Source organism: Dermochelys coriacea, chromosome 7 (assembly GCF_009764565.3).
Source record: "Dermochelys coriacea isolate rDerCor1 chromosome 7, rDerCor1.pri.v4, whole genome shotgun sequence".
Taxonomy (NCBI): Eukaryota; Metazoa; Chordata; order Testudines; family Dermochelyidae; genus Dermochelys; species Dermochelys coriacea.
The window spans coordinates 58,014,027-58,040,469 of record NC_050074.1 but is presented as its reverse complement, the minus strand read 5'-3'; the positions used below and the strand labels follow the sequence as shown (position 1 = coordinate 58,040,469).

At 47.8% G+C, this 26,443-nt stretch overlaps 1 protein-coding gene across 1 annotated transcript in view; it reads left to right on the top strand.

The window, feature by feature from the left end:
- Positions 1-26,443, top strand: part of ANTXRL (ANTXR like) — a 76,691-nt gene that overhangs the window by 35,186 nt on the left and 15,062 nt on the right. Inside the window, exons 10-17 of the mRNA XM_038411377.2 lie at positions 2,898-2,996; positions 4,845-4,914; positions 8,087-8,165; positions 11,315-11,410; positions 13,006-13,044; positions 14,828-14,926; positions 16,480-16,647; positions 17,721-17,801. Of these exons, the coding sequence (XP_038267305.1) occupies positions 2,898-2,996; positions 4,845-4,914; positions 8,087-8,165; positions 11,315-11,410; positions 13,006-13,044; positions 14,828-14,926; positions 16,480-16,647; positions 17,721-17,801 (731 nt within the window). The remainder of the gene's footprint in view (positions 1-2,897; positions 2,997-4,844; positions 4,915-8,086; positions 8,166-11,314; positions 11,411-13,005; positions 13,045-14,827; positions 14,927-16,479; positions 16,648-17,720; positions 17,802-26,443) is intronic.

Sequence of the window (26,443 nt, the reverse complement as noted above, 5' to 3'; positions counted from 1 at the left end):
GTTTACTTGGTCCTGGCACAGCACCGGGGGCTGGACTTGACTTCTCGAGATCCCTTCCCGACCTGCATTTCTATGATCCTATGACTGGGTTTAGCCCATTATAAAGACTGGGGCTGTCTGGTGATCTAGGGTTCCCATTTCAAACACGTCAAAGTCTGTGTGCCTTTCCAATCAGGCTCTGTTAGAAACAGAAGCTGTTTCTTATTCCCATGGGATCTAGTGGGGAAGTTTGAAATTTCTGCTGCCTTCAAATCCAGGTTTGGTAATGGAGGAAGGCAACCCCCTTTTCAGTCCCTCATGTCCCTCATCACTGGAGTATCTGAGCATCTCCCAGTCACTGCTGTGGGGGAAGTGCAGTCCCCATTTTAGAGACAGAGAAGTGAGGCACTGAAGAAGCGACTTACCCAGGATCATGCCAGCAGCTTGTTGCAGAGATGAAAATGATCCCAGGCCCCTGACACCCAGTCCAGTGCTCTGTCCACTAGACCATCCTGCCTACCTTCTTCTCTTCTATGCTTGCTTAAGTGACAGGTGGGGGCTATTGAGCCAAAAAAGCCTGAAGAGGCATTTCCTGCTGACGGGAGCAAAACACACTTACTTATGAAGGAAAAATATCACAGGTTTTTGGGGTTTTTTTCCCCCCTTCGCAACAGAAGCCGCACAAGCCAGAACAGCAGCTTTAACGCGTGCTAGCGCTCTGACCAGCAGACAGCTGGAGAGCATCTGATGTGGCCGGCCTTTTCCTGGACCACCATTTGTTTCTGCTGGGAACAGGGTGCGGGAGGGAGGGAGAGAGAGCGTGAAGGAAAATGGCAGCTGCCAATCTCTTTGTAACTCCCATGAGGCTCGCACAGGTTGGCCTTTGTGTGGATAGAAAGGTCATGTTTCACCAGGGTTTGTGCCAAGGCAAAACTCTCCTCTCTAATCCGCATTGTGTGCGGGAGGAGTCTCCACTCTGCCATTTCTCTGGGAATGGAGCTGCTGCTGGGATAGAAGCATATTGGTGAGGAGATCTCCCATGTGGGTCTGGGAGGAGTATTGTGCCCTGAGTTGTCATGCATAGTTGCCTGGTGCCTCACTCATTCACATGGGTGTCAACCAAAGTGGAGTCACTCGGGAGGAAATCAGGACTAGTGTGAACCGAATCAGACCCATCATGTTATCACAGCATCTTTCGTCTAGGCATGTGGCAGAGCCACACTTTCAAAAATCACTAAATGCCAAACAGTTGGTCTTGGTACCTGGCACTGGCCTGCTACAGGGTGGCCCCGACCACTCCTTCCATAGAATCCTGGCCCTTTAAAGATCACCCTCTGGCCTTGCGGGCTGAACTCCATTGCATAGCACTGAGATCCTGTAGAAGCACCCTCCCATCCTGGTTGTAGTGGCTCAGAAGAGCGCCACCTACTGATGAGCCAGCACCACTTCCTCTAGCACCCAAAGGGGTTGTTTTCTGGAAGGTCTCCCATTCAAGTACTGAACAAGGCCAGATGCTGCTTAAAGGTCTGACAAGGCCACGGTGGCAAGGAGAGTCAGCTGCTTCTGAGGAGTGTGCTCGCTTGTCCTGTCCATGGACAGGAAAGGAAATGATACTGGGATAGGGAGACAAATAGCTGCTCAGCTTGGCTCAGCATCAAGGCTGCATCCTGGGCAGCCAGACCTAGCAGTCAGAGCCAGAGTCCACTGTCAGCAGTCAAGAGTCAGCTGAGTCAGGATACCAGGGGTCAGAGGCAGGAGCCAAATCCAGAGATCAGAACCGCAAGTCAGAGGTCAGGAGCCTTGCCAGGTCAGGACGTCTGGAAATCAAGCTGAAGCAGGAGGCACCAGGTACATAGTCCAGAGCAGGGTAAATCCGGGGTGTTTGGACAGCTTCCTGTTGCTGGCTTAGGTAGGGTTGACGGGCCAATTGGCTGCTCTGGGACTCTGCTGACAAGATGTCAGAGGCGGAGCCTCAAACTAGAGCTGGGCTTCCTGCGTCGTGGGTCAGCAGGCTGCCAAGTGGAGGGTTGACACGTGGCTACTCCTCTGGCCCCGAGTTTGAGGCCTGTGAGTCATGACACTCAGAAAGATGAAATAGGTGAGGAGCATCCATCTCCCTTGACTCAGGAGGATCTAATGGCCACCTTCTGCCATGAAAAGGAAAAAAATTATATACATCCATCCACTAAATGAAATACTCAGCCCTCCTCTGCTATGGGACAGAACTATCCTCTAGGTCTCCCCAGGCATTCTGAGTCTAATTAGCATCCACTAGCTTAGACTGTCAGTTCCTTGGAACTTATCTTGTATAAGGTCACTTCACACCACTCCAGCAGCACACAGGAGCCTCAGTGTAAATGGGGCTCAGGCTTTGTGTGTGCTTAGCTAATAAGGATCGGGATGCAAATCCCACATTTTGGATGAATATATTATAGGCCAGCTTCCCAGCTGGTGTAAATTAGGGTAGCTCTGTTGATTTCAATGGAGCTGTAGCAATTGACACCAGCTGAGGATCTGGGCCTGTGTTTGAACTGACATATTATTTTGATCTTGAAATATTGGGGAGGAACAAACCCTGGGGAAATTAATTCGCAGGAGGCAAAACGTGACACTGTTGAGAATGTTACAAGCAAATATCCCTTAGGGGACTAAAAAAAGTCCACTATTCTACAGCAATGGTCCATAAACCACTGGTTTGCACTAGCGACCCTGCAGTGCTTTGGGCTATTACTGCAGAAAAGTGTCGTCGTTTGGAACAGCAGGGTCAGAGTTAATCATTTGATTCAGACAGAGCAAGATTCAGCTGCTGTCATGTCCTACTTCAGATTCCAGTGGGATTAGACAGAAACAGCAGTCTTTGAGAGAGGAGGGGGGAAAGGTCAGTCATTTGTCATCATTCATTCTATTTACTATTGCAGAATCCTTTCAAGTTGTGGTCAGAGGCAACGGCTTTTATCACGCAAGAAACATCGATCAAGTTCTCTGCAGCTTCAAGATCAATGACACCATAACAATCAGTAAGTTGATGGGCTGGAGATTTTATGCCCTAAATTGCACGAGGATCCCGACCCAGCTCCTCTCAGAGTCAATGTGAGTCTTTGCATGGACTTTGGTGGGCATTCTTTAGGGCCCTAGTCCCATACTATGGGTCAAATTCATCCCTCTGCAATCCCAAGATCTGGGAATCACTTAAGTCATACTCTGAAGGTAGTGCCCAGGCTTTGTGCTGGGTCTTTCATCCTCAGTGCAAGAATGGAGATGGTTTGACTTGCTGTCCACACAAATACAGCCTGTCTGGTACTGTGGGGGGAGACGTGAAATTGCCCACCACTCTCGTGTCCATTAATAACACAGACTGATGCTGTCCTGATCCAGGGATGCTGTGCTCAGACACATGTGAGTTTCACTGGCTCAGGAGGGAGTGACCAAGTGTCCCTCTGTGAAATGAGTTGTCTAAAGTATCATAACACAAAACCCAGCACAACTGTGCTAAATTGGGCCCCTTGCGTGCAGTCTCAGCAGACAGACTAAGGCTCTAATGGGCCAAAGAGACGCCCCTCTCCCCACCACGTCTGAGAGCTGCTCCTCTCTCAGCCCCAGACGAGTAGGGTGTGGCACGCTGGCCAAGGGACGGTGTGGGGAAACTCACACAGCTGCTGCTTCTGGGGCTCACCCTCCCCTGTGGACAGAATTTGGCCTCCAGGATTGGCATAGGCTGGCACCCCATGCCAGCCCTAAAATCACACCGGGTGGGAGCTCCCCTGGGGCCGGTGGTTGGGCTTCTTTCTAGCCACGCCTGGTTCCCCTGGGTCTCTCTCTGGCCATACACCTCAGCTGCTCCCTGAGCCCCTCTCTTAGTTCTGAGCTGAGGCTGTGTCTGGGCCTGCTGTGCACCTGCAGACAGCAGTACCAGGCCATCTTTTGCAGGCTCCGCCCAGCCCAGCAGGCCCTCTTCAAGGGTATACCTGAGCCAGCTGGTGCACAGCAGACCAGGTGGCCTGTAGCCAATCATCTGTCTTCACTTGGGCTGGCTGACCTACCCACTGTGGAGTGACACTCCCGCCCTCCAATGGGGAGCTGCAGGGAGTGCCAGCTCACTCATCAGCTGCAAAGGAGGAGAGGATAGCTGCTCTCTTCTGGCCATCCTCTCACCAGTCAGTGCCGAGGGGGCAGAGCTGGCCCCATCACGGGCATGCTTTGCATGTTGAGTGGGGGCTCCAGACACAGAGCCATCAAAACATGAAACTGGTATCCTTATTCTGCTGCATCTACCATTGCACACACCTACTGAGTGGTCATTGTAGGGCGGTGGCTGGAGACTTCTCTATGACAGCATGGGACTCCTCAGAGTGGTACTGGGATAGAAAACAAGAAGATTTGATTTGGAGGGGGCAGTTAGATGGACTTTGCAAGCAGACAGGATGCTCAATAGAGAGACAAGGGGGGTGAGGTCACATCTTTTATTGGACCAACTTCTGTTGGTGAAAGAAACAGTCAAGAGATTGTCAGTAAAAGATGTGACCTCACCCACTTTGTCCCTCTAATCTCCTGGGACCAACCCAACTACAACAACACTGTGTCCAATATATACAATACTAAGCCAAACATTTAGGTGACCCATCCTGAAGGTGCCCTTTGAATGGTTTGAGCCGGGCGATGTCACAGCTGGATGTCACAGCTGTGACATGGAATGAATGTCAGGTAAGACAGCCCCTAAAGACAAGGACCAGCTCTGAGTCACGTCCACACTGGGCCTGATCTGGCATCTGCAGTTCTCACTGATGTCAACAGCACCCCTCCGGGTTGAGCCCATTCGGGAGACACCGCTCTTTCCGTACGTTACAGTCTGTCTTGTTTCCTTTTAGATGAAAAACCGACTATTGTTCAAGACACCTATTTGCTTTGCCCTGCACCAGTAATAGAAGACATTGGACAGTAAGTACGGCTTTGCAGCCTGGGCTGAAGGGGAGGAGGCGTTGGCCGTGGGATCAATAGGCATTTTGCCTAAAAAGGACTAAGCAAGGAACTCAGGCGTGTGCAGCTTTTCAGATGTTCATTGGCAGGTTCAGTGCCATCCTGATGGACCAGACCCTCCCCTGGGGCGGGTCAGCATGGCTCCGTTCAAGGCTGGGCACACTTCAGCATGGGGCCCCTACCCCTGTTTGAAGTTGTGGTGGTAGGGGCTGCAGCCTGCCCCTCCAGCCTATATTCCCTAACTTGCCAGTGCACTCGGTTGTCGTGATGCCTCCTTGAGGAGTTGGGCCCTGCAGTGCATCGTGCAGGAGGGACAGGGATCAGACTGCGATGCTTCACCCAAACACATGGGCAGAGCCTTGATTTGGGTCCGCTGGTAAAAGAGAGTCAGAAACAACATATCGGGTGTCACAAATCCACAGGGTTGGGTCTGTGGCCCTAGCTTTGGAACACTCAGTGGGAGAAGCCCTGCAGTGCGCCAGACCCTCTAGGGGGTCTCACTCTTCCCCCAGGGTAAGCCACGCGGCATCACCGCCTCCTTAGACGGGACCTCTGGGCCTTCAGCACTCCTGCTTCACACCAGGAGCTCAGCGAGTCCCACTGGGACAGACCCCTGAGGAAGACTTGTGCAGTCTTAGGGAGCAATGCACCTCCTCTACTAGCACCTGCAGGGACATATCCAGCGTTGTTACACTGCCGGGTTTATTAGTTGGCTGGAACGCACATAGGAAGCCTTGGTTAGCACAGAGGAATGAAGGTTAAAGCGCAGTCCAGAGCCCAGCCAAGCTGCAGTGAACCCCACTGTTCAAGCTGTCTTCCCGTCTGTCTGACATGTGTGCCTCCGGAGCCTACACTTAATGTCCACCTCATCCCCCGCTCCCCCCCAGTCCTTTCTTCTTGACCTGAGGAGAAGTGGCTCAGGCCTCCCTGCTAAGAGGTGGGGCAGTCCATATCTCTCTGGGCCATTGGTTGCTAGGTGTCCGCGTCCGGGCAATTGGCTTTTCCATTGTCTTCTCAAGAGCTCCATTGATATGGGACGTGAGGCCCCAGACAGCTAGGCCCTATTCCTACCTATGTCTTAGCCTGATCTGAGAGCAAACATGCCCTTTTCTCTCAGTAGGTAGCAATGCCGAATATAGGGGAAACTGAGACACACATATTCTTCATACAAATATTCCAAAAAAATTCCCAGTTCATCACATTGGATTTGAAAGTTACGGCTTCCGCATCAACCCTACCATAATTAGTTGAGCCACATTTCTATCACCACACACAACTTCCCGCTGTTCATGGGCATGCGGAATAGTATGGATGCATGAGGGGGCTGAATTTCTGGGCATCCTTCTGCTCTCATGTACATTAGTGTAAATCAGGAGTAATGAATGAAGTCTCACACTAGTGTGGAAGTTGTGCAGTGGGGCGTAAAATAGTTGCATTCAGGAGCTTGGATCAGTGCCTCGTAGTGAGTTTCACCAGGGCAAAGAGTGGGTGTGAAATGCAGCCATTCTTACCTGGTGGCATGTTACATCCACTCTGCTTAGGCAGAAAAGACTACACAAGGTGCAGGGCAAGGGGGGGATTGAGCCCTTTGATCCTTTTTGTGCATTGTAAATAAAATCCCTACAAATTCACACAAGCCTAACTGAGGACAGAATCTGGCCTTCTGACTACACTGGCAGATGGCCACATTCTCCTCAGTGCAATGCGATTGACGGTAGTGGTGCTGCACCAGGAGATGTGAGTTCCAAGTCATCTGAGCAGGATGCAAAGCTGCAGATCTCAGACGTTCGCTTTGTAGGGACCTGTACAGACTTTTTCTTCAGCTTTTCTTTGAGTTGGTTCAAAAGAAATCCAAAAGCAGAAAACTCCCAAGTATTACTTGGTTTGACCCTGCAACTGCAAATCACACAGGGTACCACGGGAACCACGTAAACTTGTCCATGTCTGTGAACCTTTTAGTGCATTCTGGGCTAGACTTCAAATCTGCAACAAAGCTGGCGCTAGGCAAACTTTATGTGGTTTCAGGTTTCATCTCCTGGAGCTCTAGTCAGGCATTTCGTCTGTCTTCCTGCTTCATGAGAGGTTCAATTTAATTCTCCCTAAACAATCTCTGGTAGCCGAAAGACTAATCTGCGTAAACAAAACTACTGAGCAGAGAAGGAGGAATTGCTTTAAACGTTGAGTACGTGCTCCATCAATTTTGAATATCAGCAATTCTGAATGTCAACTGAATGTATGTGATGTCCCCTCCTCCCCGCATTTTGCATCTAACTCTAGAGCAGATTGAGATTGTATTGAATTTCAAGCAAATTTCAAATTTTGACACCCCTCCCCCCAAAAAAAGAGGGGGGATGGATTTCAAGTGTCTTTATTTATGAATCAAATTAAGTTTCCTGTGTTTGGATCTTCTCTGCTCTCGCCGTTGATGGCGACTCCTCCACCCACCTCAGCAACTTCTTTCGTGACCCAACCCCCTGTTAAAGTTAAAGGGTTGAGTTGTGCCCCATTTTACCCTGCTGCAATCCCATTGGGTGCTTAGATACTATAGTGGGGGTGGGTAGATAAGTATTTTAATAGCTAGGTGGGGTTTAAGCCAGAGCACAATTAGACTCTTAGGGACAGGTGCTAAACTGGTGTATGCCAATGACAATGTATATCAGCTGAGAACATGCCATCTAAACCTAAGGCCAGATTCTGCTCACAGCTACCCTGGTGTAAATCCAGAGGAGGTCTGTTAATTTTGGTGGCGATGCTCAGGGTTCATCCCTGTGAAAAGGAGAGCCCAGTGTGACCCCACAGTATTCCCTGCTGCAGCTTAAACCTGTAGCTTCCCATTCTAGCACAGGTTGTATTGCAAATATCTGAACCATAGCACTCTAAGTCACTGAACTAGTGCCCTGTACCCCCAGGAAGAATGGAGTCTCTTAATAAAGAACATATGCCCCAACTCAGTTTAGCCAACGTAACAATGTTGGCTTTTGGGCAAGCGAAAAGTCAGATGCAGGTGAGCACCTGCAGTCACATAACTGCATTGACTAGGCAGGACATGTGTTCAGGAGCCAATGGCCAGGAAGAAGGGGAACAGTGGGTATAAAGATGACACTAAAAATAAATGTATCTGTTTGTGCTTTAGGGTGGTTTTCCTCCAAGTCAGCATGAACAGCGGGCTAACATTCATCTCCAGCTCTGTCAGCATCACCAGCACACAGTGTGTAAGTACGGGATGGAGCCACCTTGAGAAGAAAGGGCTGCTCTCCGGGGAAGGGCTCTTCTCCATCGCAATTGCAGAGCCGATCCCGGCAGCGCACTAAAAAGCAGCAAGGGCTATCTGAGAGCAGTTCATGAGTGATTGCAACCCATGCATGGATTGCGAGTGATTCATAAGTGCAAGAATATCCTCCCCCACCCCAGGAAAGAGAGAGAACTGCCGGTCTCAGACCTGGTCTGGGAGGGGCCCATGGACCCCCCAGAGGAAGCCAACCCCTCCCCCGAAAGTATTGGCAGTCCACCGCTATTCCTCTTCTGTTCCCCTGTCTCATTCCCATTCATTAGGGGGTGATGTTTGCCACTGGAATGGGGTGAGGGTTGGCCTTCCTAGCATGGGGAGGACCATAAAAGGACAGTAGCCCCAAGTGCTGGGATGAGCTTTTCCTGGAGGGGTTGTTCTGTCACCCAGCCAAGGGAGAGCTTTCTGTGCCACTGATACTGATGGGAGAGGGGGAGAGAAATAGCTGGGCTATGCGGCGGCTCTGTGGCTGGCATCTGTCTGCCATGGGGGAGCAGGACGGGAGTCAAGAGCCCCAGATGACCTTTTAGGGAAGTTTAACTTTAGAAGCAATCAAATAATCCAAGCTAAGAAGCCAACTATGATGAGTGATCTGCTCACTGCACCTCAGGGGAGAGAATAGCCCACATCCCCAGCTGGCATAAATCAGCAGAGAGGCAGTGGAGCTACATCAGTTTACACCAGCTGAGGATCTGGAACCATGAGTTGAAGTGACAGGAGATTTGCCATAATAGCTGGATACCAAGCATTTTACACCCAGGTCATGGGTGTCAAGGTGAGCTTAGTTCTGGTCAGTGTCCATGCCTCCTGAAGGCTATTGGAAGGGGTTGATGGTCTCAGCTATGTCACAAAGCTGTCATCACACATGGTATTCCTTCATTGGGCCCGTTTGTGGCAGCGTCATCGCAGAGGCCATGGAAGGAATGGGTCCCGAAATCCACATGGCTGAGGTGTCTGACCTTTTCAGCTACCACGCTGGGAAATTTAATCCCAGAGCTGTGGGAAAGTCACAGTGTTTAGTCACTTGGAATTGAACAGGGATATTTTTGCTGTTTCACCTGGTTTCAAAACCCCCTCCAAACAAGAATTGCAATGAGATAGGGATTTGACACCCACACAGCGCGCATTTTACACCTACGTCCCCTTCAAAGCCGTCCCAGGCTGCCTCAGCAAAACCTTTTGCAATGATAGGCCCAGTTTTGGGTCGGTAACGGACCGTGAATTTTAACTCACTGTGTATTTGGTTACCAGTGCTTCACGCACTTCTAATGGAGATTGAACTCTTAGCTCTAGCGGGCGTCCCTGCAGGTCAGAGCTCAGCCAGGCTTCTGGGGAAGGCATGCATTGCCATTGCCTCGGGATAAACAGAGGACTGCAATCTCCAAGGCTGTCAATCTGGCACTTTTCACCAGCCCTTCAAGTCACTTGTAGCTTCAAAACAAGCAAGAAAAGGGGCCCGATTCTCAGCTGATGTGCAGCAGCCTAGCTCCATTGAAATCAGATAGCACCGCTGAGAGTCTGGCCCACTCTCTGCAAATATGTTTTCAGGCTTGTGTGGAATCTCATGCATTCAGGTCTTTCTTTATCGTTTTAGAGGATCCTTCCGTTTCCTTTCTCTCCTGTTTCCTTTGCTGTGAACAGCAGCAAGCTGGCCTCCTCGGCCCTCATTCTCAGCCGGTTCCTCTGTCCTTTTCTGTACAGTAAGTGTCTTTTCTTCCCCTTCCTCCTGAGGTTTCCTCTCCGGCCCCTCCACCAACCTATTTCCAGTCTTATCTTACCGATTTCCTAACCATCTTATCTGATCTGCTCCTAGCCCCTCCTCCATTTCACTCCCAGGTTTTGCATCTTTTCAGCTGGCTGGCCCTGTTACCTTTGTGACACTGAGATCATCCAACACAAACTTTGATATAATGTAACTGACTTTGAGAAGGTTTCCATTAGCATGGATAATAGGATCATGAGGGCAGCTGGGCTAAAGTTTTACTGCTAGCTCTTACCATCACCAGCTGGCCTGATGCAGCCCAGGGAAACTACAGATCCCATCATGCAACATTCCACCTTGTAGCCAGGATTGTTTTTTGTCAAAAAGTCTCTTTGTTCCTTGAAGAGGTTGTGTTGGGCTGCAGGCAGTGTACAGGGGTCTGTGGGGTGTCACTTAGGGTGAGTGTTTTATTACAGAAAATCTGCAGAGGGATACAGCTAGTGATTGGTTTCGCAAGACTTTCCAGATTAACTCAGGAAGACCAGGATTTTCAGAAGGGCTCAGAATTCACAAAGAGCTTGGCTCGGATATAGCCACCAAAACCAGTGGCTGTTTTTTCAGAAGAGCTCCGTGGCTTTGGGTGCATGTCTGCTTTGAAAATCTAGTCACAATTTCACAGTGAGAGCCTCTGGGTGTTGGGTGTTTTTAAAATCATGACAATGTGGCATTAAATGCCAACCAGGCTAGAACATTGTCTGCACCAGGAAGCAGTTTGAATACGAGAGGCAAGAACTTAAAGTCTTTGTTCCAAAGATTGGCATAGTATGGATGTCAAACATGTCACCTGCACCTAATTTATTGCCCCATGAATGAGAGTATTGTAGCAAAATGGCCCATTAGCACAGTTAAGGGATCAGAAGATACAGTCAGTCATGGCTTGCTGCAGGCCTGAGTATCCATAGCAAGATCCTGCAGTCAGAAATCAGGCAAAACACCTCACCACAGACACTGGGGAATGTTGTCTTCAGGATCACATCCTTAGGTTCCAATTCAGCAAAGCACTTAACCACGTGCTCAAATGCCATTGAAGCCAAAGAGACGCAAGCATGTGCATAAATGCCCTTGCTGAACAGGGATGCATTCCTGTATCAGGGCTTGAAATATTAACTCATGTCCCTGAGCATAGAATCCAGTCACAATGACCATAATGATTAATTCTCTATTCTTTGTATAATCTGATTAAAACCTGTAGTGAAGCAAACCAGCTCCTTTTCTCCAGGTCTAACAGCGCAGCCTTCGGGTCTCCTGCCGGTGTTAGCCTGCCAAGCTTGTGCCATATTAAGGTAACCTGGAAACAACTGTCTTGTTTGCAGCTCAGTGGGACAATCCTTTTCATCGCACTCTTAATTCTGTTCCTGTTGCTGGCCTTGGCGCTGCTTTGGTGGTTTTGGCCTTTGTGCTGCACGGTGGTGAGTATGGACTTTGATCTTCGTGGTTTAGTTTCCTCTGCTCTCTGCCGGAAGCTGGAGTTAAAAGCCTGGAGAGATGTTCAATAGACAACGAGAGGAGCAGAGATGAATCTTCATCTTAGGATATAAACTGATATATCTGTATGGCCCAGATTCAGCAAAGCATGTCAACCTGTGCCTGGTCCCATTGACTTCAATGGGGCTCAAGTACCTGCTGAAAGTTAAGCAGGTGATTAAGAACTTTGCTGAATCCAAAGTGAGGCAGTAGGGTCAGTTTGTTAGACTATAGGACTAGGAACCAGAAGATGTGAATTGCATCTGCAGCTCTGCCACCAAGCTGCAGGATGACTTGGGCAAGTCACTTCCTCTCTCCGTGCCTCCATTTCCCACCTGTACGGAATGATGTTAAAGATACTGGTTTTCTTTGTAGAGTGCTGTGAGATCTAGGGATGGAAAGCGCTAGCTATGATGAGGATGTGTGTGTGCATGCTCTTACTTTCATTGGAAATGCATTTCATGATTGACATGTCAACTCATGGGTTAATGTTTCGCAGTAGTGTTGGACTCAAATGACCTGTACAGTTAAGGGAAAGTTTGAACTCACAAAATCTGAGTCTTTATTATGGGTGATTCAATCTGGTGTATAAGCATTGGTGACTCATCTACTCCAGTTTCACCCCAGTGCCACTGCACTGGCTTCAGAGCTATTATTCCTGACTGCTGGCCCAGGGTAAGCGAGAAGCAAGTGAGGCCCAGTAACGTGCCAATCTAGATAGATAGGGCTGGCTGGTGGTAGCTCAGTTCATCAGCAGGCAGGAGAATCCCTGCGATCCCGTCTCTACCAGCTGTCGGAGATCACACATACCACACTGCATGCCAGCCATTGTCCCAAAGGAAAGGTGCCAGCTATCCTGTTCTGTCAGCTGTCTCCTGCCAGCTGATCCATTCGATGGCACTAAAGGTCACTGTCCAGGGAGCCAGCCCAGCCTGCTGAATGCTGTGGCATCACTGCTGAGAGGGAGAGGACAACGCTAAATACAAAAATGGGCTCTCACCTAAAATTAGGCTTGGCATAATTCAATTTTTATTTTTATAATGACAATGGATATTGATGTTTATTTTTAAGCTTTTATTTTTATCAATTTAACTTTTCACCGTTGCAGGAAACTTTTCACAGTTGGGGGCAGACAATGGTGGGGGGAGGCAAACAATGGGCAGGGGCCAGACAATAACCCTTTAATGACAGTTGACGTTGAGATTCAAATAGTTAAAGCTTTATAACCACTAAAGCACAACTTGTCAACATCACAAGTCAAAATATACAAAGTAAATATCCTTAAATCAAACTCTCAGGCAGCATTGTTCTCACTTTGTCTATCTGTACATTTCAATGATTATCAATGGAAATATTTTTTCACCGGTTTGTGCACGTGCGGTGAAACCAACGTTTACCGATAAAAATCAAATCCTTCTGCGCCGACCTGTAATGTGAGTGCAGGGGAAAGAGAAGGACCGGGTCCAGGGGGCCAGAAGCAGTGACAGGGATATAAGGTGTACCTTTAACTCCGATTCTTTCTATTGCCTGCATGTCGTAGGTCATCAAGGAGCCTCCACCACCACCGCCCCCAGAGCCTGTAAGTATTTTTATTTTTCAAACCATAATACTACTGTCTGCAGCCACTGCAATGTAACACATTGGCTAGGAACTTGGTGGGACTCATAATGACAACTCTGAGGCTGTAAGAGAATGTCTCCTGGGATAGGGTTAGCTGTGCCTTCAGGTCCATATATATGCACATAGATGCTCTTCATCCATGGAAAAATACCTGCATAACCCCCAGTAAGATGCCTACAGAATAACTTTTTTGGTCAGACCGATATTTTGTTCCATGCTGCTGAGCATCATGCACGAATGAAAAACCATATTCCCAGATGCTGTGCTCAGTGCTGCAGTCCTAGCTCAGGCAAAATTGCCATTGTTCGCAATGGGAATTTAACCTGAGGAAGGAGTAAAGGTTAGAGTCCATCATCAGGTACAAGGCAGTGTGGAGGCTGTTGTCTAGTGGCTAGGTCACTGGGCCAGGACTCGGGAGACCTAGAGATTCTGTGCCTGATTCTGCTACTGATGTCACTTCCTCTCTCACCCTTTGTGTGTTTCGATTGGAAGCTCTTTAGTACGGGGTTGTGCCTCGCTGGGTGTGTGCACAATGAGGCCCTGATCTCGGGTGAAGGGGAGCATCCTGCCTGTTTCCACTCCGTACACGCACACACAGAGTTAATCCGTGGCAAAAATAACTGCCTAACCCACACAAGCAGGCTGCAGTTGGCTGCTAACTTGCTGTAACTTGGCATCCATCTGAGGAGGGAACCACAGCTGCCATTTTGAAGTTGCCAAAGGCCACCATTACTGTCTTTGGGAGCCTGTGATTTGTCCCGAGCAGCAACTCTGTGGCAATTTAACGTGAGGCCTGGGGGTGGGGGAGGAGGTTCTGTGGAGAGACCTTGCTGAGCCCTTTTCTGTGTCATATGCATTCTGTGCACCAGCAGGTGTCGGGGTCAGACCTTCAGCTGGTAGAAATCACCCCAGCTCCACTGAAATCAGTTCAATGCTCCGCAGGTGGAGTAAATTGAATTGGAGGCAATGAAGCTCCACTAATGTACCTCAGCTGAGGACCGTGCAACATGTCTCCCGGGATGCCGGTGCAGGACCATTCACCAGCACTGAATTAGGTTAAGCGAGGAAAGAACTATGGCTCTGAAAGAGAACCCAGATCTGGACTCCTTCACATTTTGGGTTTGCTAAAAAACCAGCCCAAATCTTTATAATGGCCAGATCAAACACCCCAGATCCAAGCCCCCCGAAGGTACAAAATCCAGTGCCTGATCTAAATGGTTGCAGCCTGAACCCGTCGCTGCAAAGAACCAAACAGGGTAGAGGAGCTGGGTACAGCTGCAAGGAAAGAATGCTCCAATGTGCGTGTTAGTGAGCTCACAGGGATTGCCTTTTCTCCTGTTAGCAACGTACAGTTCCCAAAGCATAGCTAAGAAAGGGTTTCATTTGGTGAAGTGTTGGACATAGTCTATGGAACATAGCAGCAAGGCCAGTATAATGTGCAATTCATCTCCACTGTGCCTTCTACCCCCTTAAAAGGCAGTTGTGATTTTTGAAGCTTTATGCATATTTGACCGTATATAAAAGCAGCCTGAAGAGACGAGAAGAAGGGAACAGACAATCGGCTTTGGCTTCTCTAGGAAAAATTGCAGCTGCAGAGACAAGAGGCTTTTTGTTTGCTGTCAGCACATAAATATAACATACAAAGCCACATAGCCAGGGATAGGGCCATAGGATGTTCACTTGTTTACATCACATGCTGTGTGCATGAAAACAACAGAGATCACTCTCCTTCTTTCCCACAGGAATCGGATGATGAAGATGGATTGCCAAAGAAAAAGTGGCCAACCGTGGATGCATCTTATTATGGAGGCAGAGGTGTTGGTGGAATTAAGAGGATGGAGGTATCAGGCGCTTTCGTTTCCTGAGTCGCAGTAAACAATCAGAACCTTTTTAATTGAAAACCATGGCAAGATGTTTTTAAAATGCTTTTTACAGAGTTATCATGATGGAATAGGGAGGCTGTTTTTTAATTAGGACCCATCTACTTAATCACACCTGCCAGCCCAGGAGTCAGCCATCAAGCTGCCATCATTTGCATCATGCAATTAATTGTATCTGGAAGTATTAGTGAGTGCAAATTTGCAGTTTGAGGAATGGGATGAGGACCAAACAGTTTCACTTTATTGGATCAGATCCTCAGCTGGTGTAAATGGGTCTCACCGTATAACTTCAATGGAGTGAGGCCAATGTATACCAGCTGAGGGTTTAGCACTAATTGGCCAAATTGAATAGAAGTGATTGCTGCTTAGCCCCAGAGGTTGGAATTTTACAATCAGGCACTGAAACCTAATGCACTATCAGTTTGGCATGGGAGATTCTGACTCTTGAAACCAAGTGGCTAAGCAGCTGCATAGGGTAAATCCTGCCCTGGGATGCATTCACACAGCTCCCATTGAGGTCAGTTGGAACCCAAGGGCAGAAGCATAAAGCTGTAGGGTTAGAAGGGACTGCAAGGATCATCTAGTCTAACCCTCTGCCAAGATGCAGGATTTGTTGTGTCTAAACCACCCCGGACAGATGGCTATCCAGCCTCCTTTTGAAAACTTTCAGCGAAGGAGCTTCCACGACCTCCCTAGGCATTTGTTCCACTGGCCTACTGTTCTTACAATTAGGAAATTTTTCCTGAGATTTTAAAAAGGTAGTCTTCTATTATTGATAGGAATTGAGATGTATTATTAGGGGAAATCCAGCCCTCTCCTATGCAGCTATGGAGAGTCCTTTGCTGAGGAACATTGTGTAGTGAACTAGGACTAACTGCCCACCGAGTCTGAGAACCACTGCTCAAAAGAACCCTTCAGGGCTTTTCCTCATTCCTGGATACTTTTGTCACTTCTGAGTTGCCCTCTTCTTGGGGCTATTGGTGGAGATCACCCAGAAACGTTAGCTACTCCCCTGCCATGGGAGACCATTCGTGGCATTTGTGTTGCCAGAAGATGCAGACTCTGGCAGATTGCTGCCGGGCTGTTTTCAGTGGAGGATCTTTGACTCTGGAACCTTGCTAGACCATGTCTGATGACCTTCAGGGTCTAGTGCAAGATGCATCTGACTACCCTAGGTTTTTCCCAAGTAAAGATTTGAATGGGAGGTGCCTGCTGGCTAATGAGCTGGCTGGGAAATTGGGTGGGGAATTGATTTTTTGGAGTTTCCTCTTTACGGTGATGGTTCATTAGGGGATTTTCCTTACTCATTAGTTGGTGGCTGCATTTCATGATGGATTGTTCTGACAGTAATTTTGCTTTCAAGGAGGTCAGTTCTCCCAGAGGCATGAGCGATGGGTGCATGTTTCACAGGCACTGATAGAAACTAGATTAAATAGTAGAAGTGTCTAGTTAAGACGTATGCCAGCACTGCTCACCAAAGCTTCTGCATCCACGATGTGCTCTTACCACTTCAGGTGAGGTGGGGAGACAAAGGATCGACGGAGGAAGGGGCCAAATTAGAGAAGCCCAAAAATGCCGTCATCAAATTGCCAGAGCAAGAGTATGAGCCGTGGGAGCCCAAGCCGAAGAAACACAATGTGAGGAAGCCACCTTCCCAGAGGAAATGGTACACTCCAATCAAGGTAACGTATCTGCACGTCAGCTTTAAAATGTGGGTCATTTATGCCAGGCATGTTACCACGGACAGGTTCCTGAGCACATTTCTCATGGTTGGCCGTGGGGTGGGAGAACTATTGTATGGGTCCCCATTTCTGGGACTAGACATCTCACCAGGCAGCAAAGGCTTGGGAACTTCTTTCACCTGTTTTCCTGTCCCTCTGAACTGATTGGATTCCAGCACACACCCAAGAGGGACAGACGATGTAGAGGAGGTGGGAAGGATGGCCGTGTAGTTATGGCCCTGGACTGGGACTCATGGATTTCAGCTCTCGTCTCACCCAGCTGTGCCAAAGATGCAGTGTGCACCTTGGCAAAGCCAGTTAGGGTCAAGTTTTTAAAGGTCTTCAGGCACCTAACGGTGCAGAAGAATACCTAGAAGGCTTTTCAAAAGTGCCATTGAAATCAGTGGGAGTCAGGTGCCTGTCTGCATCTCTAGGTCTCTAAACACTTTAAAAATCTTAACCTGTCTCAGTTGATGCTGCTGCTGATAATGCATCTTTAACTCCCAGGGCTGGTTCACCGATGTCCGTGTCATACACTGAAATCCTCGATGGGAGCGGCCAGTGAATTTCAAAGTGTTATGAAAATTGGCTAAGCGATCTGTCTTTTGGATGCTTATCTATGCCAAGTCTGCTCTCTTCTCCTTTATGGGGCCACCCATCATTGGACTTCCCACAAGCTTCTTTGGTTCTTCAAGTCTTTTCTTAACACTGTCTAACCCCGTTCACCTAACTGCACCTGCTGGTCTATGTTAACTGTTCATATTAAGCCAGATGCATCCTTGATGTGACTCCAGTCGGATGGATTTGTTCCATTGTGTGCAATGGCTGGTTCCCCTAGGCACTCAGTATTACAGTGATGGGCATGCTATAAATACACAGACAGATAATAATGAGTATACAAAGAGCAGCGGCCTCCGGGCCAGCCTGTGTGCCGACGGTTAAACACACAGTAATATCACAGCAAGTCGACTGTCGTTTAATTTCACATTATTCTCTCAAGCATTGTTGGTCATGTCACGTATGTTTGATTCCAGGGCAAACTTGATGCGTTGTGGGCTCTGGTTCGTCGAGGCTACGATCAAGTCTCTCTTATGAGACCACAGCCAGGGGATAAGGTAAGTTGTCATGGATGCACTGTCATGTCGATTCTTTGTGGTCGGCAGTAATGCTCATTTTTTCCCTCTTCTTGAGAGCTTGTCTCTCTCTGGATTACCCTGAGGCTAAAATCCATCACTAGATCCTGAGGTTTAACAATGAGCTAAAATGTTTGCAGTGGAATCTGTTTAAAAGCATTGCCCCTAATGGTCAATCACTGTCTCTCTGGTGCTGTTCTTTGATCAAACGCACGTAGAGACTGGGTCATTTGAAGATGCCGATTCATCTCTTGACTGATATTACTTCTCCATGATGCTGTTTCTTGCCTTCACTTCTGTAAGCAGAGATGCACTGGAATCAGGGGTTGGGTTTCTTCATTTGTGCACTCAAATAGATTATTGTGTTCTAGTTTCGTATAGAATAGTAAGTGTTAGTAGATATTGGATCCTGCATACCAACGGTTCACAAAATGTTTTACTCATTCAATAGCAGAATTAAATGACAGGTAAGAGAAATCATAAATCACACAGGGTCCCGTCCTTCTGGGAAAATTCCCTGGAATTGAATAGAGAATAACCTTCCTGTGGGATTCTAGTGCAGGGCAATAATCTGCACACAATCCATACATGGGCTTTAACGTTCTAGAGAGTGCATCCAATGAAGTGAACTGTAGCTCACGAAAGCTTATGCTCAAATAAATTTGTTAGTCTCTAAGGTGCCACAAGTACTCCTTCCCTTTTTGTGAATACAGACTAACACGGCTGCTACTCTGAAACCATTCTAGAGAGCGGATCTCCTGCTTTATTCAGTTCCATGGGCCAGATCCTCAGCGGGTGTGAATCACCGGTATGCCAATATGCACCAGCAGAAGATCTGGCACTATAGGATCTATAGAGTGTAATTTCTGAAGGACCCTGTTGGTTTCACCCCTGTTACATTCTGTAGGACTTTTCCATAAGGCAAGCACTCTTCTGCAGGAATGATCCACACAGGGGATGTTAGGTTTCAGAGTAGCAGCCATGTCAGTCTGTATTCGCAAAAAGAAAGGGAGTACTTGTGGCACCTTAGAGACTAACAAATTTATTTGAGCATAAGTTTTCGTGAGCTACAGCTCACTTCATCGGATGCATTCAGTGGAAAATACAGTGGGGAGATTTATATACATAGAGAACATGAAACAATGGGTGTTACCATACATACTGTAACGAGAGTGATCACTTAAGGTGAGCTATTACCAGCAGGAGAGCAGGGGGGGAAAAACCTTTTGTAGTGATAATCAAGGTGGGCCATTTCCAGCAGTTGACAACAACGTCTGAGGAACAGTGGGGGTGGGGGTGGGGGAAATAAACATGGGGAAATAGTTTTACTTTGTGTAATGACCCATCCACTCCCAGTCTTTATTCAAGCCTAAGTTAATTGTATCCAGTTTGCAAATTAATTCCAATTCAGCAGTCTCTCGTTGGAATCTGTTTTTGAAGTTTTTTTGTTGAAGAATTGCAACTTTTAGGTCTGTAATCGAGTGACCAGAGAGATTGAAGTGTTCTCTGACTGGTTTTTGAATGTTATAATTCTTGATGTCTGATTTGTGTCCATTTATTCTTTTATGTAGAGACTGTCCAGTTTGACCAATGTACATGGCAGAGGGGCATTGCTGGCACATGATGGGATATATCACATTGGTAGATGTGCAGGTGAACGAGCCTTTGATAGTGTGGCTGATGTGATTAGGCCCTATGATGGTGTCCCTTGAATAGCTATGTGGACAGAGTTGGCAACGGGCTTTGTTGCAAGGATAGGTTCCTGGGTTAGTGGTTCTGTTGTGTGGTGTGTGGTTGCTGGTGAGTATTTGCTTCAGGTTGGGGGGCTGTCTGTAAGCAAGGACTGGCCTGTTTCCCAAGATCTGTGAGAGGGATGGGTCATCCTTCAGGATAGGTTGTAGATCCTTGATGATGCGTTGGAGAGGTTTTAGTTGGGGGCTGAAGGTGATAGCTAGTGGCGTTCTGTTATTTTCTTTGTTGGGCCTGTCCTATAGTAGGTGACTTCTGGGTACTCTTCTGGCTCTGTCAATCTGTTTCTTCACTTCAGCAGGTGGGTATTGTAGTTGTAAGAATGCTTGATAGAGATCTTGTAGGTGTTTGTCTCTGTCTGAGGGGTTGGAGCAAATGCGGTTGTATCGTAGAGCTTGGCTGTAGACAATGGATCGTGTGGTGTGGTCTGGATGAAAGCTGGAGGCAAGTAGGTAAGTATAGTGGTCAGTAGGTTTCTGGTATAGGGTGGTGTTTATGTGACCATCACTTATTAGCACCGTAGTGTCCAGGAAGTGGATCTCTTGTGTGGACTAGTCCAGGCTGAGGTTCATGGTGGGATGGAAATTGTTGAAATCATGGTGGAATTCCTCAAGGGCTTCTTTTCCATGGGTCCAGATGATGAAGATGTCATCAATGTAGCGCAAGTAGAGTAGGGACATTAGGGGACGAGAGCTGAGGAAGCGTTGTTCTAAGTCAGCCATAAAAATGTTGGCATACTGTGGGGCCATGCGGGTACCCATCGCAGTGCTGCTGATTTGAAGGTATACATTGTCCCCAAATGTGAAATAGTTATGGGTGAGGACAAAGTCACAAAGTTCAGCCACCAGGTTTGCCATGACATTATCGGGGATACTGTTCCTGACAGTTTGTAGTCCATCTTTGTGTGGAATGTTGGTGTAGAGGGCTTCTACATCCATAGTGTCCAGGATGGTGTTTTCAGGAAGATCACAGATGGATTGTAGTTTCCTCAGGAAGTCAGTGGTGTCTGGAAGATAGCTGGGAGTGCTGGTAGCGTAGGGCCTGAGGAGGGAGTCTAAATAGCCAGACAGTCCTGCTATCAGAGTACCAATGCCTGAGATGATGGAACGTCCAGGATTTCCAGGTTTATGGATCTTGGGTATCAGATAGAATACCCCAGTTTGGGGTTCCAGGGGTATGTCTGTGTGGATTTGTTCTTGTGCTTTTTCAGGGAGTTTCTTGAGCAAATGGTGTAGTTTCTTTTGTTGGCATACTGTGGGTAATGGCTTGTAGAAAGTAGTGTTGGAGAGCTGCCTAGCAGCCTCTTGTTCATATTTCGACCTATTCATGTTGATGACAGCACCTCCTTTGTCAGCCTTTTTGATTATGATGTCAGAATTGTTTCTGAGGCTGTGGATGGCATTGTGTTCTGCACGGCTGAGGTTATGGGGCAAGCGATGCTGCTTTTCCACAATTTCAGCCCATGTACGTCAGCGGAAGCACTCTATATAGAAGTCCAGCCTGTTGTTTCGACTTTCAGGAGGAGTCCACCCAGAATCCTTCTTTTTGTAGTCTTGGTAGGAAAGTATCTGTGGGTTAGTATGTTGTTCAGAGTGTGTTGGAAATATTCCTTGAGTCAGAGACGTCAAAAACAGGATTCTAGGTCACCACAGAACTGTATCATGTTCGTGGGGGTGGAGGGGCAGAAGGAGAGGCCCCGAGATAGGACAGATTCTTTTGCTGGGCTAAGAGTATAGTTGGATAGATTAACAATATTGCTGGGTGGGTTAATGGAACCACTGTTGTGGCCCCTTGTGGCAAGTAGTAGTTTAGATAGTTTAGTGTCCTTTTTCTTTTGTAGAGAAGCAAAGTGTGTGTTGTAAATGGCTTGTCGAGTTTTTGTTAAGTCCAGCCACGAGGAAGTTTGTGTGGAAGGTTGGTTTTTTATGAGAGTATCCAGTTTTGAGAGCTCATTCTTAATCTTTCCCTGTTTGCTGTAGAGGATGTTGATCAGGTGGTTCTGCAGTTTCTTTGAGAGCGTGTGGCACAAGCTTTCAGCATAGTCTGTGTGGTATATAGATTGTAATGGATGTTTTACCTTCAGTCCTTTTGGTATGATGTCCATGTGTTTGCATTTGGAAAGGAAGATTGTGTCTGTCTGTATCTGTATGAGTTTTTTCATGACGTTGATAGATTTCCACTCCATACGGCTAAATTCAATGCCTTGCATAATAACAGGTTTCAGAGTAGCATCCGTGTTAGTCGGTATTCGCAAAAAGAAAAGGAGTACTTGTGGCACCTTAGAGACTAACAAATTTATTTGAGCATAAGCTTTCGTGAGCTACAGCTCACTTCATCGGATGCATTCAGTGGAAAATACAGTGGGGAGATTTATATACCTAGAGAACATGAAACAATGGGTATTACCATACACACTGTAACAAGAGTGATCACTTAAGGTGAGCTATTACCACTCTTAGGTTTTCCTTCATGTGGAAGTGACAGGGAGCTCCCATCCCCAGATCTTGCAACCTGTCTAGGCTTTTGACACAGATGCCCTGTGCCTGCATACTGCCTCCTGATTTCCTTGGCAGCAGTTCAGTCAGGATCCAGGCACCATCAGGACCTGATACAGTAATACCGACTCTGTCAGGGATCTTCTGAGGGGTTGCCCAGATACTGGCTGATCCTCCCCTGGGCTCTCCCACCCTCTGATCTGGATTTGTGCAATGGAGATTTAGATGGGCTGCAAGGAGAAGACTGTGAAACTATTTCTCTCTGTTTCTGTGCCCCTCTCAGGCCAGCGGCCCTGGGTTTCAGGACCCCGGCTACCAGTGGGAGTGTCTGGGTGGGAGTTGCCGAATCCTGCAGCAGAGTTACATCCAGTACAATAATAAAGTGCCTGTCACAGGGGCTGAAGTGGCCTTGTGCTGGGCTTCCACACCTGGGTGAATTTCACCCTTAGTAACCAACAGAAAAGGTGGCTCCGATTTTCTTTTAAAGCCAATTAGGTGCATCACTCCTGCTCATAGCAAGACGCTGCTGTGCCCTGGACCAGGAACTCTCCCACATCAGTATTTAGTCTTCAGCATTCTCCACTTTTCCTTTGTGCCATAAATGAAACTCAGCTTCCTATGCTGCTCTGTAAAATTGCCTTTTAACTGGTTTACCAGGCTGCGTTTCCTTAGGCAGCTGCACTAGAGTCACTTATTTACTTCTTAAGCACGGCCCTGGGCTTCTGAATAAACCATTGAGGCCCAGCTGTATTTTGATAGCAGGCACATTGTATAGTAGGATTCTATCCTCTACCTTTCACTCGCGCTGCTGGTAGGTTTCTATCCCTGCAGAGCACAGTCCTGCCACTGTCAGAGCAGTCAAGAAACATGCAAGGGGCTGACTCAAAACAGGGATTCTCAGTTACTTGCCTACAACCCTGCTGTGTGCAAAAGGAAAAGAAACCAGCAAAGAGGCTATTTAAAATGGAGCGAGCTGAAGGACTGTTGTATTCAGGGGAACATTAGAAAATCAACCATGCATCTGGGGAAATAGGCTGGAAAGAATCTCATTGAGTTACATTCAGTGGAAGAATAAGGGTCATCTCTGTTCTATGGGCTGTGAAATTAACTATCGCTGAAGAATATTGAAAGGGAAACTAGAAAATGACTGGGCATGGTTCTGTTTTCTGAAAAAGGCACCGGCGGAAGTTGCATCTCAATTCTTTTATTTCATTGCAAGAGCCAGCATTGCAGGGAGCAATATTATTGTATATTATTTGTATTCCAGTAGCTCCTATGAGCCCCCGAACAAGATGGAGGTCCCATGCAAAAATATACACCCAGCCCCTGACCTGAAGAGCTTACAGCATTGCAGGACTTTTCATGTTGATAGAACCTCTACCATGCAAGCTAAAGGAATGACACAATTAGCTGTGAGTCAGTAGCAGGTTCTTAACCTCACCTGAGTCAGCCTCTAGAGGGAGACACGGTCATTCTCTCACTCGTATGCACACTGACAGTGCTAAACCGATTTTCTCATTTCATCCTCCTCCAGCTCGTAGGGTGGGCTTACCAGGCATCATGGTTAGAGTTGATCTGAATTTTCTACATTTGGAATTTTTCACAAGAATTTTGACAGATCCCTGTTCCCTCCCTCCCAGCATTTTGCCGTGTTGCCAGCTCTCATGGCTTTATCCCGAGTCTCACAATATTTGGTGTTTTTCTTTAAGCATCAGCTCCTGGAGTCATGTGATTATGCAAGAATCTCGGTTTTCTTGTTTAAAAAAAAATTTCTAGCCTTTGCGGTGGCAGAAAAAAGCTTGAAAACATGAGCTCTAAAAGCTCAAAACCCAGCAGGCAAAAAGAACACCACAATGATTATTGGTTTAAAAAATCTCATGGTTTTTTTAGCCAACCTTGTGATTTTGGGAGGCTTGGTAATGCTGTGTTTTATGAGCAGCTTGAATCATGATGTGTCTCGAATGCACAAAACCAGCTTGGACTTTGAAGGAAGATTGACGGTTTCTGTCCATCAAAGATCTAACAGACAGCACAAGGCGTGAGTTTCTGGCCACTGGGGTGTGTGAAACACAGGGATTTTTTTTAGCTCAAAAAGGAAAGTTTTTTGCATTTTGTTTTAAATTTTCAAAAAGCGGCCAAATTTCTCCTTCCCTCCCAAATCCTTTTCTTCATTGAAATTGTAGGGTTCTGTTGGGGGGTGTTTTGTGAAATGATCTTGTGTGGTCCTTTTGTTGAGCAAAACAAATGTGGTTTTCCAATATTCCAATTCCATTATTCCTCTTGGGCTTTGCCTGCACTTGGAGCCGAGCGTGTAATTCCCAGCTCCCATAGATGTATCCACAGCAGCACTGCTCCACCTAGTGCGCTAAAGCTAGCAGTGGAGCTGGGGGGAGAACAGGCGGCAGCTTGGGCCAGCTGTCTGAGTTGGGGCAACGGAAGCTGCCTAAAAGTGCACAGTCAGCGCGCAGTCAACCTGTGGAACTCCTTGTCTGAGGAGGTTGTGAAGGCTAGGACTATAACAGGGTTTAAAGGAGAACTGCATAAATTCATGGAGGTTAAGTCCATTAATGGCTATTAGCCAGGATGGGTAAGGAATGGTGTCCCTAGCCTCTGTTTGTCAGTGGGTGGAGTTGGATGGCAGGAGAGAGATCACTTGATCATTACCTGTTAGGTTCACTCCCTCTGGGGCACCTGGCATTGGCCACTGTCGGCACACAGAGGATACTGGGCTGGATGGACCTTTGATCTGACTCAGTGTGGCCTTTCTTATCTGGGGTAGTCACTGGTGCCCGAACTGCTTTTTGACTCAACAGAAATTTTCTTGAGGAAATTTCTATTTTCACTCTCATTGTTTAGGGTTTTTTTTTTTTTGAAAAATTGAGAACATAAAAAATGTTTCGACGTTTTCATGAAAAGCTACAAAAGGTTTTTAAAAAGAAACGCTGATTCCCTCCCCCCCCCCGGAAAATACACTGCATGTTTTAATGAGTTCATGACGTTTTTGCAGCTTGTCCTGCAACTCCCGCAGCACAGAGGGTGCCTGGGTCAGCAGACTCGGTCTGGCGAGGCTCATGCTTAGCTCTATAGACCTCATAGCTTGGGCTCTGAGGCCTCGGGAGGGGGCTGGGCTCACAGCCAGGCTCCAGCTGGAGTCGCAGCTTGAAAGTGCCGTCTACACAGCTGTGTTTAGCGCCGATGTGCGAGCCCCTTAAGCCCGAGTCTGTTGACCTGGGTCGGAGGCTTGCTGCCGCTGGCTCTGTAAACGTACCTGAGGGGAACGTATTAGGTGTCACCCCGGTTGGCCTGTTCACTGTCCCATCCACGTGGCCCTCTTCCTCTTCTCCCTGTCCTGGGAACGCCAGAACCCCCAAGCAATTACCAGATCGCCAGCCCCAGGCATTCAGAAATCATGAGTTGGGTCACGAGATCGGCTCACCATACAAGAGATTTTTTTAAAATTAAAAATCGGTGGGAGGTAGGTTTATTTGCCTGGTCTCTTTTGAGCCTTGTTTGAGGAAGCTGCCCACATCAAAGTGTGCATGAGCATCTTTAGGGACAAATTCAAGATGACAGCCTAGGCAGAAATACAGAGCGCCCTGCTGGCTGCTGGGAGGAGACTTGCTGCCTCCTCCTCTGAGAACCCTGCTGCCTCCTCCTTCCACACTATCCAGTCTCCCCGTCTGGCCCAGTCCCTACAGTCACCTGCCCCCACATTTTCCCCTCCCTTTCCCTTTACAGTATCCTGCCCCTGACGCTTTCCCTCTGCCACCCCCAATTCCCCTGCAGCCTCCTCAAGCAGCCTGGTGCCCCCACTCCCACCTGGGCTCTCAGATCCCCTGCCAAGGATCACTGGGGCGGGGGGAGCCCCGCCCCACAGCCCTGCCCTACAGATATAGTTCCAAAGCGGTGGCTCTAGGCCTGCCCTCTGCAGCCGTAGCAATAGAACAAGTCTGTGGGAATCAACCCTAGCCTCTTGGTACTGAACGGGTTTCAGAGCGTCCCAAGAGGAATCAGCATCTCCTTAAGAAAAATCCAATGGCACTGGGTCAAACCCATCCCTGCTGTAACTCCACAGACTAAGACCAGGGATGAATTTATCCCTCCTCTCCTAAGATCAGTGAGCAGAGTGGCACAGCCCTGGAATGACCACATGGCAAAATGCTAAGTTTGCTGCTTGGGGAGATGAGTGATTATAACACATCCCTGTGTTCCAGTAGCACGTAACGGCTACAGCCGAGATCAGGGCCTCATAGTGCCAGGCACTATGCGAACACACGTTGATCCTCAGCTGGTGGGAATGGTCATAGCGAAATGGAGCTTGCCCGGGTCCACCGGCTTAGCCTCTTCTTCAGAAGGAGAGAGAGCCCCTGTCCCGCAGAG